This window comes from Mercurialis annua, linkage group LG6 (assembly GCF_937616625.2).
Source record: "Mercurialis annua linkage group LG6, ddMerAnnu1.2, whole genome shotgun sequence".
In the NCBI taxonomy this organism is placed as follows: Eukaryota; Viridiplantae; Streptophyta; class Magnoliopsida; order Malpighiales; family Euphorbiaceae; genus Mercurialis; species Mercurialis annua.
Genome location: NC_065575.1, coordinates 37,177,421 through 37,196,464, shown reverse-complemented (window position 1 = coordinate 37,196,464; position 19,044 = coordinate 37,177,421). Strand labels below are relative to the sequence as shown.

Here is a 19,044-nt window from a genome sequence, read left to right as displayed (position 1 = left end):
ACTCTTTATCGAGCTCTTATACCAGATAGTTTACAAACTTGTATTAAATTTTTGTACGAGTCAGTTTACGAACTTTTAATTGAGCTTACATACGAGCTCGTTTACGAACAATTAAACGAGCTCATATTCGAGTTGTTCGTGAACGTAAATGAGCCGAACATTACAATGCCCACGTTTGGCTTGTTTAAATAATAAAACATAAAATTAGGTTCAAACTTGGTTCGTTTTGGATATGAACTAACACAAACCGGACTCTTATCGAGCAGAACATCGAGCCACTCAGTTCATTTACAGCCCTAGTTTTTATCATAAAAAATCATTTTTTATTAGAGTAAAATTAAAGTTTAGTGATTAAAATAAAACAAAATAAAATATAGTAATCAAAAATGAAGTATAAGCAAATTACAATGACTAATAGAATCTATTAGCCAAGGAACATTGCTTTGAAAAATTTAGCTTAAGCAATGATAGTACGTAGGTATTTGAATATATAATGCGTAAGGTAGAGCCACAAGCATCCCATTTCTTGATAATGGAAACAAAGATTTGACAGAATGTTCGTGCATTTACTTAGTGCAAAATTACTCAGAGTTTGGTCACTAATGTTTCTTTTGAAAAACAAGTATTAGATGCTAATCTAATTGCATTTCAATTCAATTGATATGCTTCTGTCATTTCTTGCCTCCAACTTTTATTTTAAAGGCGCTGACTCCTAATTGCTTGCTTCCACCATCCCTGTTTATTACTATACCATCAATTCATTAGCTTAAAGGGGTTTGCAGCATGTTCCTTAGTTCTGCTGGAATATCTGGATAATTAATCGCGACGGTACTTAAACTATCGTATTGATCAAACATCTATTTATTTTTGTTACTAAACTTTTAATTTATTTCCACAAAAAAATTTCTAATCACATAAATATATGTGGCAGCAAGATTTGACTATTTGTTTTACTTGAAAATTTACTATATATATGTATGTATAGTTTAACCTAAAAGCTCCCCTTCAAAAAGAAATTATACGTGTGTGATAAGGTTTTAAGATAATTTATAACAAATATAAAAGTGTATTTGCGGTCCATTCACGGATAAAAATACCCTCCATATATTTTATCCAAGTTGATATTTCTAATTGTGACATTTATATTTGTTCTTTTAAGTAATGCGGGATTATCTTTAACAATCCCATGTGAGTATAGATATTTTGTATAACTGATTCTGAAAATACCTGAACTTATCATTTTTTGCATTTTAGTTATAAATTTTGATTTGTTTTATTTTAGTTACTAAATTTTAATATTATTTTAAATTAGTTTCTCAGTCAAAATATATATGTGGCAACCGAATTTTAACACGTGGCAATCCGATTTTATTAGTACTAGTTTTTTTGCCACGTGCTACGCACGTTAACGATATCTATATGACCCGTTATTTAATATTATAATTGTATATTTTTTTAATAATATATTATTATTTAAATTTTATTAGACTTGTGTGTTTTTTATTTGTTTTTGTTTAATTATTTTATAAAATTTTAATTTCTTTTATCGGAAATGTTAAAAAGTTAGAATTAAGCAATACATTTAAATATCTGATAACTAGTAAATATAAAAAAACTAATAAATATCAAAAATATCAAAACTTTAACACAAATATTATAATATGATTATATAATATTAATGGAACTCGTCATATTCTTTTATATATAGTGATATATATGTGCAATGCCGTTTAGGATTAAGAATTTAACACACATAATGATAGTTGTTGCATAATTCCTTTTAAGATTAGGAATTTTATACATAATGGTAGCTACTGCGATAATTATTTTTAATATGTTTTCTTTATAAGTATGAAGGTTCAACCACTTATTAACTAGTTCTAATTATTAGATAATGATTGAACCTAAACACTCTTATAAATTTATAGTGTTATCATATTCTCACCTATATAAAATCAATTACTCTCATCAATATTTATAATAGGGATTGTCATCTTGATAAATCAAATTCATCACTCAAAAGTCAAAACTCGTGCATATGTATTCTGAAGTCACCAAATGACGACGCTAGCTAGCCAGTGATTGGCTTCTGTAATCTTTTACTAATAATGGTAAAAGAAAGAGAAAAATAATTAGCCAGTGTAAGTTGATTTCACTTTTTAGATGACTTGATCGATCGATTCTGTGAATTTAATCACGTGAATTCTCATTTCAGATTAGTCTTGACGCTAAGATAGCATAACCCAATAAATTGAATAAAATATAGATTTTTTTTTTTTGACAATCGAATAATCTTTCATTAATAATAAAGAGCAGTTACAGGTGTAAGAATTCAGAAAGGATATAACCGTTTCTAATGACCTGACATGGAACAAGATATAAACCTTGATTCGCAGATCGCCTTACAAAATAAAATCAAAATTACATAACTGCTCTAACACATAAGATCCAATTCTTTTCTGTCTAACAGAACACTCACAAACTCTTCATAAAAAAACAACAAATCTTTCATATAGAAAGAACAGCAAAACTTTCAAAAAGAAAGACAATCGCTGTAAAATAGTTATCAAAAAAAAAAAACTAATATAACCTATAACGATTTCATCTTCAATCTTGAAAGGTCTTGATCCATCTCTGATTTTTTATTTATTGAAATTGATGCGCCTCGTCGATAGATTTACCAACCAAAATAAAAAAGATGAAAAAGAGTCGGTCATTTATTTTATTCTAAAGCAATAAAAAAGAAATGGCTACCGTCAACGGCAAAAATAAACCATTAACGGCAGCCGAAGCGAAAATGAATAAAATATAGGTTAAAACTACAGAATTTGCATTTTAAAATTAACCTGCCATAATCTGCCAATCGAATATTTTTTCCTAATGCAAGTGCAAGAGAATCAATGAATTATTTTATTTGGTTTAGTTGTTTTATAATTCATACATTTTAACATGATTTATAATTTTAATATAAATTTTTAATTTTGACAATTTAATATATATAAACTATTTTTTATATTCAAAGTAACGAGAAATTTTCTAGTAAAAAAAAACTGATATGGACACCAGAATAACACTATTATGACATCCATATCAACATTGTTTTGACGGAAAAGTGTTCAATTTCTCTTAGTGTTCGACATAGTCAAAATTAAAAATTTATATTAAAATTGCAAAACACATTAAAATTTCTTATTATTAAAGCAAGTAAGCCTATATTATTTGAAGGATTAGGATTCCCTCAAGTTCAATGAACTTGAGGGGGTCATGTTCACGATCTATACCATTCATTACAAAATGAACGGTGTAGATTATTTTGATTAAAATTGTGCTTTTTTTTATCTACACCGTTTATTTTGTAATGAATGGTGTAGATCGTGAACATGACCCCCTCAAATTCAAAATGAACTTGAGGGAATCCCAATCCTTATTTGAATGATTGAACTTTAATTTTTTTAATAGGAAAAGGGTCAAACAACCCCCTAATGTTTAGTCTATGGGTCAAGTAGGCCCTCAACGTTCAGAAAGATGCAAGGGTCCTCGGTGACCCCCTATGAAGGGTTTAGATTATACAAATTTTAAACCGTTAAGGGCTTACTTGACTCTTTCTGAACGTTAACGGTCTACTTGACCTATGGACTAAACGTTAGGGGCTTATTTGACCCCCCCACCCACCCACCAATAAAATCTATCATAAGTAGATAATAAATATTAGGTCCAAACCGAACCTAGCCGGACTTCAGTTTACATTTAAAAATGTTAAGTCCTGTCCATGCACATACATATTTTTTTTTGATTAAATTTTAATTTTATATCAATGATTATTTTATTTAATCACCTAAATAAAACAAAAATAAAGTAAATCAAAATTTAATCAACAAATATACTTTTTTCTCTAATTAAATTAACATTGTGCCAAAAAAGAAACAAAATTAAAGTTCACTAACTAAAATGATATAATATGAAAAATTGGAAAAATTGCATCCATGGTGTTTGAACTTTTTAAAGTTTTCTATTTTGGTTTTTTTTGTTCATTTTGATGTTTATACTTAGTTTATTTATATCAAACGAGTGTTTGTGACCTTTTATAGCAGGTTTTTCAAATTAAAGTGAAAAATTAGTTGAAATGTCCTTTAAAATTGTTTTAAAAATTTAAAATTGATTTCTACTATTTATTAACTCACTCTTTTTTTATTCTTTTCAATTTATTTGTCCTATTAATCTTTTATAATTATTCATAATAAAATTTAAATTAAAGATAATTATAATATCAATTTATTTATATTAAATTAATAAAACAAATAAAAATTGTATTAAATAAAAAGAATACATATATTGAACCAATGATATAAAAGGAAACCTAATGAGCCTGTTAAATAAGGACTAAAACTATTAATTTTTTTATTTTTAAAAATTTATTTAGATCAAGCAAATAAAAAAAAACGAGAAGACACCGGTCAAAACCACTCAAAAACTAGTGGACAATTGGTAATAGAATTTTTGAATTTAACTCAGGATCAGACCGAATCAGATTTTGATTTCCGGTTTAATAGAAAAACTCCGGTCTATTTTTATATCACTGGTTTAATATGTATGTTATATTTATTAACTTGTTTATTTATTATAATTTATATTTATTATAATTTAATATAAAAAATATTAATTATAATTTTAAATCTAAATTTAAACTTTATCATTAATAGTATAAAAAGTTAATATGAAAAATAAATATAATAAATAAAAAGAATAAATTTGATAAATATTAGAAACAAAATGAAGTTTTTTGAAATGATTTTAAAGGATATTTCAACTAGTTTTTCACTTTAACTTGAAAAACCTGCTATAGATATAAAACAAATAAGTTCAGACACTCAAAAGAATAAAACAAATAAGTTCAAACACTCAAAAGAAGAAGAAAAAAACACATACACCACAATAGAAGATTTTGAAAAGTTCGAACACCATTGGTGCAATTTTCCATGAAAATTTAGTGGCATTCAAAACGTTTTTCTTTCCCACTTGAAATACAGTAATCGGAGTATAAGTGCTCAAAAGTGTTGCCAAAGAAAGAAGGATAGAGAACATTTAAATTATTAAAAAATGGAAAGTTGGTATCGTAAAGTCATGGATCAAGATTTCATATCCGAAAATGTCTATCCCATATTTCAGGTGTTTTTGCCTATATATATATATATATATATATATATACATACAAGTTCAACAACCAAATCTATGGACATTATTAGACAAGAAGAAATTAAGAAGACGAAATGAGTTTCAGAGAGCTATGGAAGACTGTTTTAGCAATGATTTTTATTAATTTATCATTTGCAGTAGTAAATATACTGCTTAAAAAAGTCATTGATGGCGGAACTAACCATATGGCTATCGTTACATATCGACAGTTGGCTGCTGCCATTTTCTTGGCTCCCATTGCTTACTACTGGGAAAGGTATGTACTATAGATATGCATCTTTCACTATTTGGTCATAAAATATTAGGATACTTTAAAGTTTTTTTTTTATCATTTTAAAGACCAAATTTTAATTTGTTCCATTTAGGTGTATGAATGTTAATTTTATTTCAAAAGAAATTTTTTCGGCTAAAATACTGATAATCAGTTTTTGCTAGTTTTATCTTGAGAATTTGTCACTTGTGTATAATTTCATGTTAGATGAAAGTTTTTAGGTCAAATAATACATACATCACAAGTTTTCGAATCAAAGAAAATTCAGCTAACTTATGTGCATCTTTAACCGGAAAACAACTCATTGAAATAAAATAAAGTTTAGCAATTAAAGTGAACTAAATTATTATTTAGTCACTAAAAATTACCAAAAAATGATAATTTGGATACTTTTACCACCCAAAAATGTTAAATTGAATGATTATGTTAACATTTACTTTTGATATTTCAGGAAAAGCAGACCCAGGGTTACATTTCAGATCTTATGTTATCTTTTTCTTGGAGCTCTAATCGGGTGAGAGTATTTCTACATGCAAAATCTTTGCTGTTTATTTGGCAATTAGCATTGCAGTATTTGAAAGGACTTATATAGAACATAAGTATGATGAATGATATTCCACTTTTATGTTAAAATTTTCAAATAATATAGTTTTGTCGATCCTGAATTTTTTATTTTTCCGCTTTTATAAAAATATAAATAAATCATATATCACATCATAGTTTTTTCTACCTTATAAAAATTGATTGATCCGCCATTCTTTAGGGTAACACTCACACAATATGTCGTCCTATTGGGACTGGAGCGTACGTCTGCTACATTCGCCTGTGCATTCCTCAATATGGTGCCTGTCAATACCTTTATATTGGCTCTGCCATTCGGGTACGCCTATCTAATTTATTACTAATCTAATTTTATTTTATTTTTTATCTTCGAGCCGTAATCTCTAGCATGTCTTCTTGTGTGTGCTACTTCTTGTGTGTGAATTTTTGAATTCGGGTTTTATTTTTTTGCTATTTCTAGTGGCTTTTTACCACTCCTAATAATTTATGATTTAGCTAAAAAAATAAAAATTAATTGAATGACAATGCTCTTTAATTTAAAAAGACAAACTTCGTATCGTTTTGTCAAAAAAAAAAAAAAAGTCAACCCCCTCGATAAAATTTCTAATTCCACCACTGACGGAGTTGATATGACATCCACTAAAACTAGTACTTTCTTGGCAATCAATTTATTCTCAGCCTAGAGAAAGTGAAGATAAAAAGCAAGTCAGGAAGAGCTAAAGTGATGGGTGCACTAATATGCATGAGTGGGGCTATTTTGCTTACTATTTATAAAGGATTTCCGCTGACTCGTCCTCCTTCAAGAGACATCAATAATTATGCTGATCGTACGACGTCGGAGAAGGACAGACATAAATGGATTATCGGATCGTTGTTTCTGATCGGAGGCGGAGTTTTGTGGTCCTCATGGTTTCTTATACAAGCTAAAATTGGCAAGAAATTTCCATGTCAGTGTACAAGTACTGCCATCCTTTCTTCTTTCGCTACAGTCCAGTCGGCTGCGTTAACATTGATTTTGGACAGGAACGTCGACGTATGGGTATTAAAGGGAAAATTTGAGATTATAGCCATGCTTTATTCTGTGAGCATTCTCTACATAAATCTTTTACCATTATAAACTTTTGCCCTAAATACACAAAAACTTACCAACTTTGACGTGTTTTGCATATTTAACATAAATTTTTATTTTTGGTAAAAAAGTATACGAACTTTCTAATTTTTGTAATTTAATCATCGGCACCATTTTGGATGTAAAACGGCACCATTTTTCAAAAAAAAAAACGCAAACGTAGTCTTAATTGCAAAAATTAGAAAGTTCGTGTATTTTTTTGCCAAAATTAAAAGTTTATATTAAATATGCAAAATACGTGAAAGTTGATGATTTCTTATGCATTTAAGCCTAAACATTTCTATCAATTGATGATTAAGTTAATTATTTCACCTATGATACTATCAATTAAAAATACATAATCATATACATACAAATTCACTTAAAATACAGTTTGTACTGATGATTTTGTTTATGAATAAAAATACAGGTGAAAAAATCTGAATTTGTATTGATGATTTTATATTCATAAAATGTAAAATTAATAGAATTAAAGTTTTTTACCATGTTAATTGAATATAAAATCAATAAAACATTATAATAATTCGTCATTTATAAAAAAAATTGATTTAAACCTTTTTATTTGAGGTAGAATTTTAAATAAAAAATTAGTATATAAATTATAGGGTTTTAAAATTTATGATTCTTTATAACTTTTAATTTTATCAAACAATAACTTTTATCATAAATTTCATCTAAATTTTTCATTTCAAACAGTTCTAAATAAATTTTCCGTAGTGACTATATTTCGAATTTGAAGTGTTTAATATAATTATACAGGGTATAGTAGGATCGGGATTGTGCTATGTAGGGATGTCATGGTGTGTGAAACAAAGAGGACCAGTATTCACTGCTGCATTTAGCCCTTTTATACAGATTTTTGCTGCCATGTTTGATTTCTCTGTACTGCATGAACAAATTTACATTGGAAGGTTAATTAATTCATCTCTTTACTTTCTTTTTCCTTTAAACCCCTTTTAGATACAAGTTATTTATTAATTAATTTTTTGATGAATTATTTATTAATTAATATCCATTTGTTTATAATTTTGCAGTGTTATTGGATCTGTACTAGTTATAATTGGCCTTTATGCTCTCCTTTGGGGTAAAAGCATTGAGGCTGAAGAATGTGTGATAAAGCAGACTGTAGCCAAAGGTGATGGAAATATGACTGTTGAGTCGCAAGTACCAGTAAATTTCAATTCAACGAGCGGAACCGGGGCGAAACCAGGAGAGGAACCGGGGGCGAGGGTGTAATGAATTATGTAGCCCCATGCCGGTAGAAATTGAAGCTGACAATTTAACTAGTCAGCATTCAGATTAAGTTTAAAATTATCCTCTTCAATGCTATAAATGTATATAAGTTTACTTCTATAATATAGAGAAATAAAAAATGTTGACCTGAATCAGAGAACAGCTGTACAAGAATATATAAATTAGACAATAAATCATTTTTTCAGATATTATTTTCTGGATTGATATTTTTTCTTAAAGGTAAACTTACACCATTATCGATTTTTTAATTTTTTTTTTATTTTAGATTTCCAAAATTTAAGATGTTAATTTAAAAAATTCTTACATAACCTAGTTCGCCACATAGAACTATGAACAATATTAAAAAAATCGATAATTGACACGTTGCATTATTTAATGTTATATACAATCAATAAAGAGAAATTAATTCTAATTAAAATATTGTTAATTAATGTGATATATATTTATTAGGCGAAATTCATCATAAAGTCTTTATGTAATTATTAATTAACTTCACTTACAATTAGGGGCCGTTTGGTTCGCCAAAAGAAAAGGAAAATGGGAATGGAATGGGAATGATTTTCATTGTTTGTGTTTGTTTTATCAAATTACAATAGGGAATGGGAATGTGATTACCCCTTCAATGGGAATCACTTCTCCCCTTACCTCATGAAAATGAACTTTTGGGAATTGAAATTAGAATTTAACAAAATATTTTAATGATAAATAACAAATACATAATATTAAAAAAAATTAATTTTAAAAAATATACTTAAAATAAAAAAAATGTTTTTTTATTTTTTTATAAAATAATTTATTTTAAAAAATAATTTTTTTATACAAAAAAATAATAAATAATTTTTTTAATAAATATTCCCTCCGTCCCAATAGAGTTGTCCACTTTGAGAAATTATTTTGTCCCAAAACTCTTGTCCACTTTCAAAAAATAACTAACTTTTACATTCAATTTTTCTATATTACCCTTATTTAAAATCCACTAATAAGTAAACTAAAAGTAAATTGCAAGTGGACCCTATATTAAATAGGGGTATGATAAAAAAAGTAAGGAAAATTTTATAAAACCCATAAACAATAAGTGTTTTTCTTAAACTATGTGATAAAAGCAAAGTGGACAACTCTATTGAGACGGAGGGAGTAATAAATAATTTTTTTAATTAAAGTTTACCCATTCTCATTCCCATTAATACACTTTGAACCAAACAAAAGAAAAAAACAATCATTCCCATTCTCATTCCTTCCCATTCCGATTCTCATTCCCAACCTTAAATCAAACGGTCCCTTAGCCTTTAACAAATATTTCACATCAAATGGTCCTTTAACTATTTGTTTGGACCAATATGTGGTTTTTATGTGGACCGGCAGCATCGATAACCATCCTCTGAAGATAACTGAACTCATCATTCCCCTCATATTCAAAATCACAATAATTCTCCAGTAGCTGTGCAATGGGAGTGGGATTTATAATGGTTCCCCAATGAAAGAACTCATACTTCGTAACCTTCCACAAACCTTTTTTGCAAAATGTGTAAATTTACCGTTTCGATATCTCAATAACTTGTATTTCTACATCTTTTCTAAAGACAGGGGCATTTAATCTGTGATCCACTCATACACGCGGGATGGCTTAAAGCAAAATTCAGATACTCCTCGACATGCTTAACAAACCCTGGGTGCAGCAACCCGCACTTTAGTTGCCTATACATCTATCTAATGTTAATGTAATTAATTGTTTTAAAGGTAAAGACCTATCGCATTCGCAAAACGGGCGCCACATAATTCGGCCACGATATATGCCTAGCAACGGAGAAAAATATCTAGCAGCCTTCCGGCGTCGTTTCTCCTTTAGTGAGATATTTAGTATAAAAAATGTAAAGCTACTTAAATATTTTGTAAGGAATAATTAGCGTTACAAAACATATACTAAATATATACATCCGGAGAACAAACGCTGGAAAACGACCAAATATTTTTTGACAGCTACTACACATATATGTTTTTGTGATCGAATTACGGAAGCCCTAGTTCTGTGAACTGTACAAACTGTACAATTCTGTTTCGTTCAATTTCTTGAACACACGGGAAGGGAACTCTACGGTTAGGTTTGCGATTTTATTCGGTGGGAATAAAATCGAGGTCAATTGATGCTAAAATTTCTAGTTTAACTACTAAATGAAAACAAAAATTAAAATAATAATAATACTACTTACTTGTTGCAGAGTAAAACCGCAACAGATAAGAAAAGATGTGGAATGGTGGAATACTGCAAACAATCGGTGGCTATTAAACCTATCACGCAATTAGTTTCAATATTTTGTTATTATATAATTAAGGGTTAATGTCATAAAAATTCACCAACTTTACACGTTTTCTCAATTTAATCACGTTCTTTAAAACTTCTCATAAACATACACCAACTTTCATTTTTTTCCCAAATTCATACACGGTGCTGACATGTCACTTATTCATTGGTTAAAAATGACATACACCTCAGCAAATTGCACCAATGAATAAGTGCCACGTCAGCACCGTGTATGAATTTGGGAAAAAAATGAAAGTTTGTGTATGTTTATGAGAAGTTTTAAAAAACGTGATTAAATTGAGAAAACATGTAAAGTTAGTGAATTTTTATGACCTTACCCCTATACTTAAATACATTAATTTTCTAAAAAAAATGGGCATCACTTCCCCTAAAAAATGAGCATCACCAATTTTTCAAGAAAGTTCTGCAAGTAAACTACAATACACAAACCAACAATACAATCTGAATTCACACTAATAAATAATTCAATCAACTAATTAATTAATTATATACTTTAACCAACTAATTATACAATAAAATTAATAGATTAATTTAATAATTTAATTTAAATTGTTATAATTTAGTAAAACCAATTTAACAATTTAGAAGTCACAACCAACAATAAAACTAATTATTATAATTTAATAAATTATCTTAACAATTTAACCTAACTTAAAATTTAGTTAACCTAATTGATCAGCCAATCTAATCAATCACGCTAATATAAATTATTTAATCTAACAATTAATTTCATTAAAGAACTAAATAACCTAATTAATAAATCAACACAAATTAATCTAATTTAATAATTAACTTAACAATTTAATCTAATTAAACAACTAAACTAACTTAACAATTTAACTTAATTAATCAATCAACCTAATAAAAATTAATTAATCTTACTATTAAATTAAACAACTAATTAACATAATTAATTAAATAACCAAAATTAAATTAATTTAATAAATTAACTTAATTTATCATTTTAACCAAATTAATCAACTAACCTAATTTAACAATTTAACCTAATTAATCTAATAATTTAACCTAATTTAATAGTCTAACAATATAAACTAATTAATAATTAAATTAAATAAAATTATAAACTACTTACCGGGCTACTGAAAATAGAGATAAAGGAGGACGGTCGACGAACGACGGCTGCGGCGGAGGACAGTCGGCGACACCACTGCAAAATAAACCAAAATTTAAAAAACAAACACAAAAATCTAAAAAAAAACTAACCTAATATGGAAGAGAGGGCATAAAAAGGAGGCGAGGAAGCGGCGACAAAGGTCTGGCGGGAGTCAATCGGCATCAGGAGGTGGTTTATAAAGAGGAGCGGCGATTTTGGAATAAGAGAGAAAACGCAGAAAGAAGAACTGCTCTCTAGTTTTTGAATAGATTTTAGCGACGGATTACGTCCCCTCGCTAAATCCGTCGCTAAAATTTATTCTTATTAAAACGAGTCGTTTCATTAAAAGAGTTGGCGACAGATTTTGTAATCCGCGGCCAAACCTTTAATTGAAAGGAATTTTCTCAATCGGATGGGATTTTAGCGATGGATTATATTTATCTGTCGCTACGTCGCTAATTTTTAACAAAAATCTAACGATTCATTTTCCTCTAGAACCCGCCAAAATTAGTGACAGAAAGTCTGTCACTAACATTTTTTTAAGGTATTTGGCGACAGATTTCTTTTCTGTCGCCAAAACCTTCGCTAATAAGGTTAAATATCGACGGATTTCGCGTTCGTCGCTATTAACAAGTTTTCTAGTAGTGAGACCCAGCTGGGTCTGTTCTTCGGCGGCAGATATATACGACAGCGGCGACTGGGACGAGTTTGATGTTTTTTTTAAATCATAATTGTGTATATATTTAATTTATTAAAATTTAGTTAAATAAAATATAATTAATTTTAATTAAATTATGATTTTTTTTGTTAGTTTTTAAAGTTGAAGGACTTATTTGTACTTTTTTAATGGTAAAGAATATTATTTTATCCTTAAATTTAATTAATTGAATGATTCCATACTTACTGGAAACAAATTGTCAAAAATTGAAAATTTAAGAAACAACTGAAATGAGAAAACGCAAAATATAATAAAATTGACCATTTTTCAACGTCAGTATAGGATTGAAAATGAGTTAAAAGACCAATGTTTTTTAGGGTATCTTTCTAAAATATTCTAAAAAAAAGATACTATTTACATGCATACTTTTTTTTCTTTACACTTTACATTTGTATTATTTTTTGTCAAAAGTTTACAGAAACATGTGAAAAAATGCGGACCTTTTTATTAGCATATGGCTGACGTGCGTTAAGCCTGACGCGTGTCAGTGCAGCGCTGACGCATGGGTCAACCCTACTAACACATATATGCATCAGTTCTTGAACTGATGCATGTGCTTCTCTTATTATTATTATTATTATTATTATTATTATTATTATTATTATTATTATTATTATTATTATTATTTTTGTTTAAAAACTAATTTATGCATTTTCTTTTTTAAAGTATTAATAATCTATTTATTTATGTTATATAAATTATTAAAAATTCTAAAATTAATTTTAATATTAATTTTTATTATAAAATAAATATATTAAATTTTTATTAAATTTTAAAAATATATTAATAATACAATTTTAAAAATTATAATTTATGAGTTATTTATGTTATATAAATTTTAAAAATACTAAAATTAAGTTTAATATTAATTTAGTTTTAAAAATATAAATATACAATTTTTTTTAATTAATTTTAAAAAAATATAAAAATACACAATTGATACAATTCTAAAAAATATAATTTATGAGTTATTTATAAGATACATTCTTTATACATATAGAATACGGGTCTAATGCATAAATAATGTATTTATTATATATAATTTTATATCAGAAATATATTTATTATTAAAAATATATATATCATATATAAATGATGTGGTAAAAAATATACTTATCATGTATATATTATTTATCAACGATGTATCTACTTAATGTATTTACCATATATAAATTATGTATAAGCGATATATCTGTTAATTATATTTCAAAAAATGTATCTATCGTCTATAAATTTAGTAAAAACAATGTATCTATCATGTATAAATAATATATTAGAAATGTATCAAATATGTATAATATATATAAAAATGTCCACACGTCTTGGAAATGTATCATATATATATGTATCAGAGATATATTGAATATGTATCAGAAATGTATTAAATATATATCGGATATGTAAATAAAAAAACGTTTTGAAACATCGAATAAGTATAAAATATATATTGACAATGTATTAAATATGTATCTGAGATGTATCATATATGTATCAAAGATGTATCATATATGCATCAAAGATGTATCATATGTATGAGAGATGTATTACATATTTATCGGAGATGTATCAATATAATACCCCCCTCCCATTTTATCTGTCCTATTTAATTTTTCACATATATTAAAAATAAATATTAATATATTTTTCCTTTCATACCCTTTATTATATTTTTTGGTTATTGAATTATAATTTAGAAATATATATTGAGAAGAACAAGTGTATTCAATGCACTAAATATAACATTAAATGCATTGAAAAATTATTTGTATGCTCCCTCTATTCCACAAAGATAGGTCAATTGCTATTTTGAACGTTTCCAAATATAAGTCAAATTTTCATTTCAATTTTATTAATTTAGTAGAGATGTCAACTTTACCATTCATCAATTCAGCCACTCAAATTATATTCTTTTTATCATGATTAATAATTATTTTATCAAATACAAATATTAATAATAAATTTAGTTTCTCAAAATATATTTATAATCTCAATAAGTAATTGGTGTTTTTGAAACATAAAATTATGACTATTTAAAATATTTAATTAATTAATCTAAGAGTTTAAAAAAATTAATTAACACTAACTAGTTTAACTTTGATTTCTTAATCTCCGTATAAATCCAATGTGGTCTATCTTTATGGGACGGAAGGAGTAGGATAAAGTCTAAATTTTGCATAGAAAATATAAAATAGTCAAATACACTATTATTATACACATTAATTAATAAATTATATCTAGTAATATTTTTAAAATTGAAATATAACAAATAATTTTTTTATACAATTTAAATAAATAAATAATAAATTATATATAATAAAAAGAAAAAATAGATTTTTCTTTATATCTAACATAATGCATGAAAGGATTCTTGAATAACCATAGGATTGTCTTAAAATCATTAGCAAAGACTTTCACAAAATGTTCTATTTTTGAAAGAATTGATTAAAATTGAAATTTATATTTTTAATATTTAAATATAACAAATAATTTTTTATACAATTTAAATAAATATATAAATAAATTATCTATATTAAAATAAAAAAAACAAAAAATTGCATTAGGTGGGCACTAGCTTTGGTGCACGGTGCACCTGAGCTTTGTTAGGAATGACCTGCGAATCACGCACGGGTCATTCATTGCAGCAGGTGCACCAACTTTGGTGCACCTGCTGACACGCTGACGTCATAATGATGTCAGCATGTCGTGATAGAAAAGATTTCAAAACATAAAGTACCGTATGAAAAGATGTTCAAAAAAAAGTAGCGCATAAAATATATAGATTTTTTTGGCCTTTTTCTGTAGTTTTTCGTTTTTTAAGGCATTAAGCCTTTCTAACAAATAAAAAAATTTACTACTAAATTTTCTACATCCCTTTTGATTCGGATCAACCATCCAGCATTATTCTAACAAATAAAACATTTGACAAGAAACAAATTCCTTGTAGGAAAAAATATTAGAGACAACTAGATCCTTACAAATAAGAAGGAATAAATATTAGGGACAAGGAGGTACTTCTGTCATATGAGTATTCCCTAATTTCCTTATGTGAATGTGATGATCTCAATGCATTTTCTAGGTAATTACATCGAATATACTAATCAGACATTAGCCAATAGATAACTCAAATCAATAGTATCCTCAAAGAATGAAATATAGAGATAATTCAATTGAAATTTAATAGCATTGACATCCCGAAATAATGGATCTGATTAAATATATAATCTATATCTATACTATATATAAGAAATTGTTTGTATCTACTCCGGACTCATTTCAGCTACCGTAAGATCAGGAGTTGGTTATAATAAATTAAATTCTAAAACATGTATTATACTTTTATTGGTCAATTATAAAATACTATAAATATGTGGTAATAAATCTAAAAAGAATCAACTGAAAAGCACTGCAGAAGAAATGGGTCGTACAGAGCAATTGAAGACTGTTTTTGCTTTGATTTTTATAAATTTATCACTTGCAATAGTGAATATACTTTATAAAAAGGTTATTGATGGAGGAACTAACCATATGGCTATTGTAACATATCGACAGTTAATTGCTGCTATTTTCTTGGCTCCCATTGCTTGCTACCGGGAACGGTACGTAATATATATCATTTTCTCAGAAAATATTTGATCAATTCGACTAATTAAGTGTAGTTAGTCTTGATCTTTCAGGAAAAGCAGACCCAAGATTACATTTCAGATCTTATTCTATATTTTCCTTGGAGCTCTTCTCGGGTTAGTTATATGCACCGTTACATATATGCAAACACCGAAACAGACTAATAAATTTGGTTCTATTCGGTTTGACATTATAAAAGTTTCAGTTTTTTGATTTGGTTCGGTATTGAACTTTAATAAATTTCATTTAAGTTTTAGTGTAAACTGAACCAAAAAAAACAAACAAAATCAAATTAAAAAGTCAACCTTACGGACTTGTTCGGTTTGATTAAAAAAAATAAAAATTCTGTTATCTCGCCGGGTTTTGAAAACCAAATGCACATGCTTATATGCAGTTCCTACATGCTAATATCTTTCACTTGCATCACCAATTTAGCATTACAAAAATTGAAATTGTTTAATGAATGGGGGTTTCAGGATAACAATGGCTCAGTATTTGTTCCTGTGGGGACTGGAGCTTACATCTGCTTCATTCGCCTGTGCATTTCTCAATATGGTACCTGCAGACACCTTCATATTAGCTCTGATATTCGGGTATGCATAAATTAAACGTCACGTTTCGAAACATATTTCTGAATTAAAACAATTTCGGGGTTAATTATAAATTCGTACATCTTTAGTCTAGAGAAAGTGAACCTGAAAAGCAAGGCAGGAAGAACTAAGGTGTTGGGTGTACTAATCTGCATGAGCGGCGCTATTTTGCTAACTCTTTATAAAGGACTTCCACTAAATCATCCTCGTCCTCATCCTCGTCCTCAAGACATACATATTAATTATTTTGATCTTAGGACACTGGATAGAGAAAAACATAACTGGATTATCGGTTCCTTGTTTTTGTTCGGAGGCTGTCTTTTGTGGTCGTCATGGTTTCCTATACAAGCTAAAATTGGCGCTATATTTCCATGTCAATATTCGAGCACCGCCATTCTGTCATCCTTCGCTGCAATTCAATCAGCTTGCGTGACGTTGATTTTGGACCGGAACATCTCTGTTTGGATATTCAAAGGAAAATGGGAGATTATAACCATTGTTTTTGCTGTAAGTACATTTGATCTAAATATTTATAATTTGTCTTGACATTATAAATTTGATGTGTTTGATTTAATTATACAGGGTGTGGTCGGATCAGGATTGTGCTACGTAGGGATGTCATGGTGTGTCAAACAGCGGGGACCTGTATTTACTGCGGCATTTACCCCTTTCGCCCAGATTTTTGCTGCCATGTTAGATTTTTCTTTCCTGCATGGTCAAATTTACATTGGAAGGTTAATTTCTGTACTTTTTAAACTTAGAAATAATATATTTATCTATCCACAACTTTAACTCGTTTGTCAATATACTAAATTTTACAATCTTGTTGTATATAGGCTTAATTATTTAAAAACCACCCACCTTGAACTTTTTTTTCGTTTATACCCTGACCTAGGAAAAAGTTCATTTATACCCTGACGTATGTGTTTATGTTTCACCTCTACCCCGAGGCACTAAATTAACCTCTTTTTATTTAAAAAAAAAGTTTAAAATAGTCCTTCATTTAGAGAAAAATCCATTTCTAATTAATCTCTAATTAGTTTAAGTTAAAAATGAAGAACTATTTTAAACTTTTTTCTTAATGAAAAGAGGTTAATTTAGTTCCTCGGGGTAGAGATGAAACATAATACATACGTCAGGATATAAATGAATTTTTTCCTAAGTCAGGGTATAAACGAAAAAAAAGTTCAAGGTGGGTGGTTTTTAAGTAATTAAGCCCTTGTATATATCATCTTTTCGTTCTTTCTATAATATATTTATAATCATCTTGGAGCTAATGTGATGCATTGTTATACATTTATATACAGAGAATTAATCATACGTTGCATATATATATAATACCGTCATGCAACATCAGTTTAAAACCGAATGTTAATATATTTGGAAAATATCAAAAAGATGATTTTGAAAACATAATATATTTGCCAAAGAAGCTAAAATTTGGATAGAAAATTTTTTTTGTGTTAAACTTATTATATGCTTATAAATGTAATTACTTTTGACATAAGATCCATTTGCTTTGTAATTTACAGTATTATTGGATCTGTACTAGTTATAATTGGCCTTTACACTCTGCTTTGGGGTAAATGCATGGAGGCAGAGGAATGTGTGGGGAAGCAGAATGTAGCCAAGGGTGACGAAAAGGGTGACGTGGAATTACAATTAGAACCTGTAAATATCAATTCTACGAGTTTAAAACAATGATTTAATTACAATTAACCTCTCTTTTACTAATAAATTTGTAGCCTCATGCTATCAAAATATAGCATACTTGTAGTTGTATAATATATAGATAAAGATAACAAAAATATTTACGTGAAATTCAAAGTTCATTGTAGTAATATAACAAAACCAAAATTAGGAAACAAATAGTTTCTCAAATGCATACTCCGACACGATATTATCAGCTGCTGTAATTGGCATTTTTAATTCTAAGGAAAATCCAAACAAATTTGAATTGATTTGACAGTTGGGTTTTTTTATGCAAAGAGTAGTGAGTTTAGGCTTGAAATATAATTTAATTCCTGAATTATAGTATTTTATTCTATATCACCTCATAAATATATATTTTTTCGCACCGCACATCTAAACTTTTATATTTTTTCTGATTTAAATCTTTTAAACAGTGCGTGAATGACACGCGCGCTGACGTAAAAATACATGTTAAAATTTGACTCTTAAACTATACCAATCTAATCTTAACTATGTTTATTTTCTAGGCTAATCACCTTAAAAACTACCGACCTTTCATTTTTTTTCAATAACACCCTGAC

General features: G+C 27.8%; 2 protein-coding genes across 2 annotated transcripts; both read left to right on the top strand.

The window, feature by feature from the left end:
* The first annotated feature begins 5,269 nt into the window (after positions 1-5,269).
* On the top strand, positions 5,270-8,585 carry LOC126688166 (WAT1-related protein At3g30340-like). Its single transcript, XM_050382771.2, has 6 exons — positions 5,270-5,449; positions 5,916-5,978; positions 6,228-6,344; positions 6,704-7,106; positions 7,914-8,065; positions 8,189-8,585. Exons 1-6 carry the CDS (start codon positions 5,304-5,306, stop codon positions 8,388-8,390), a joined length of 1,083 nt encoding a protein of 360 aa, XP_050238728.1. The 5' UTR covers positions 5,270-5,303; the 3' UTR covers positions 8,391-8,585.
* A 7,389-nt stretch (positions 8,586-15,974) lies between these two features.
* On the top strand, positions 15,975-18,475 carry LOC126687830 (WAT1-related protein At3g30340-like). The gene is made up of 6 exons (XM_050382387.1): positions 15,975-16,156; positions 16,235-16,297; positions 16,658-16,774; positions 16,861-17,278; positions 17,354-17,505; positions 18,304-18,475. Exons 1-6 carry the CDS (start codon positions 15,975-15,977, stop codon positions 18,473-18,475), a joined length of 1,104 nt encoding a protein of 367 aa, XP_050238344.1.
* Positions 18,476-19,044: the final 569 nt, after the last annotated feature.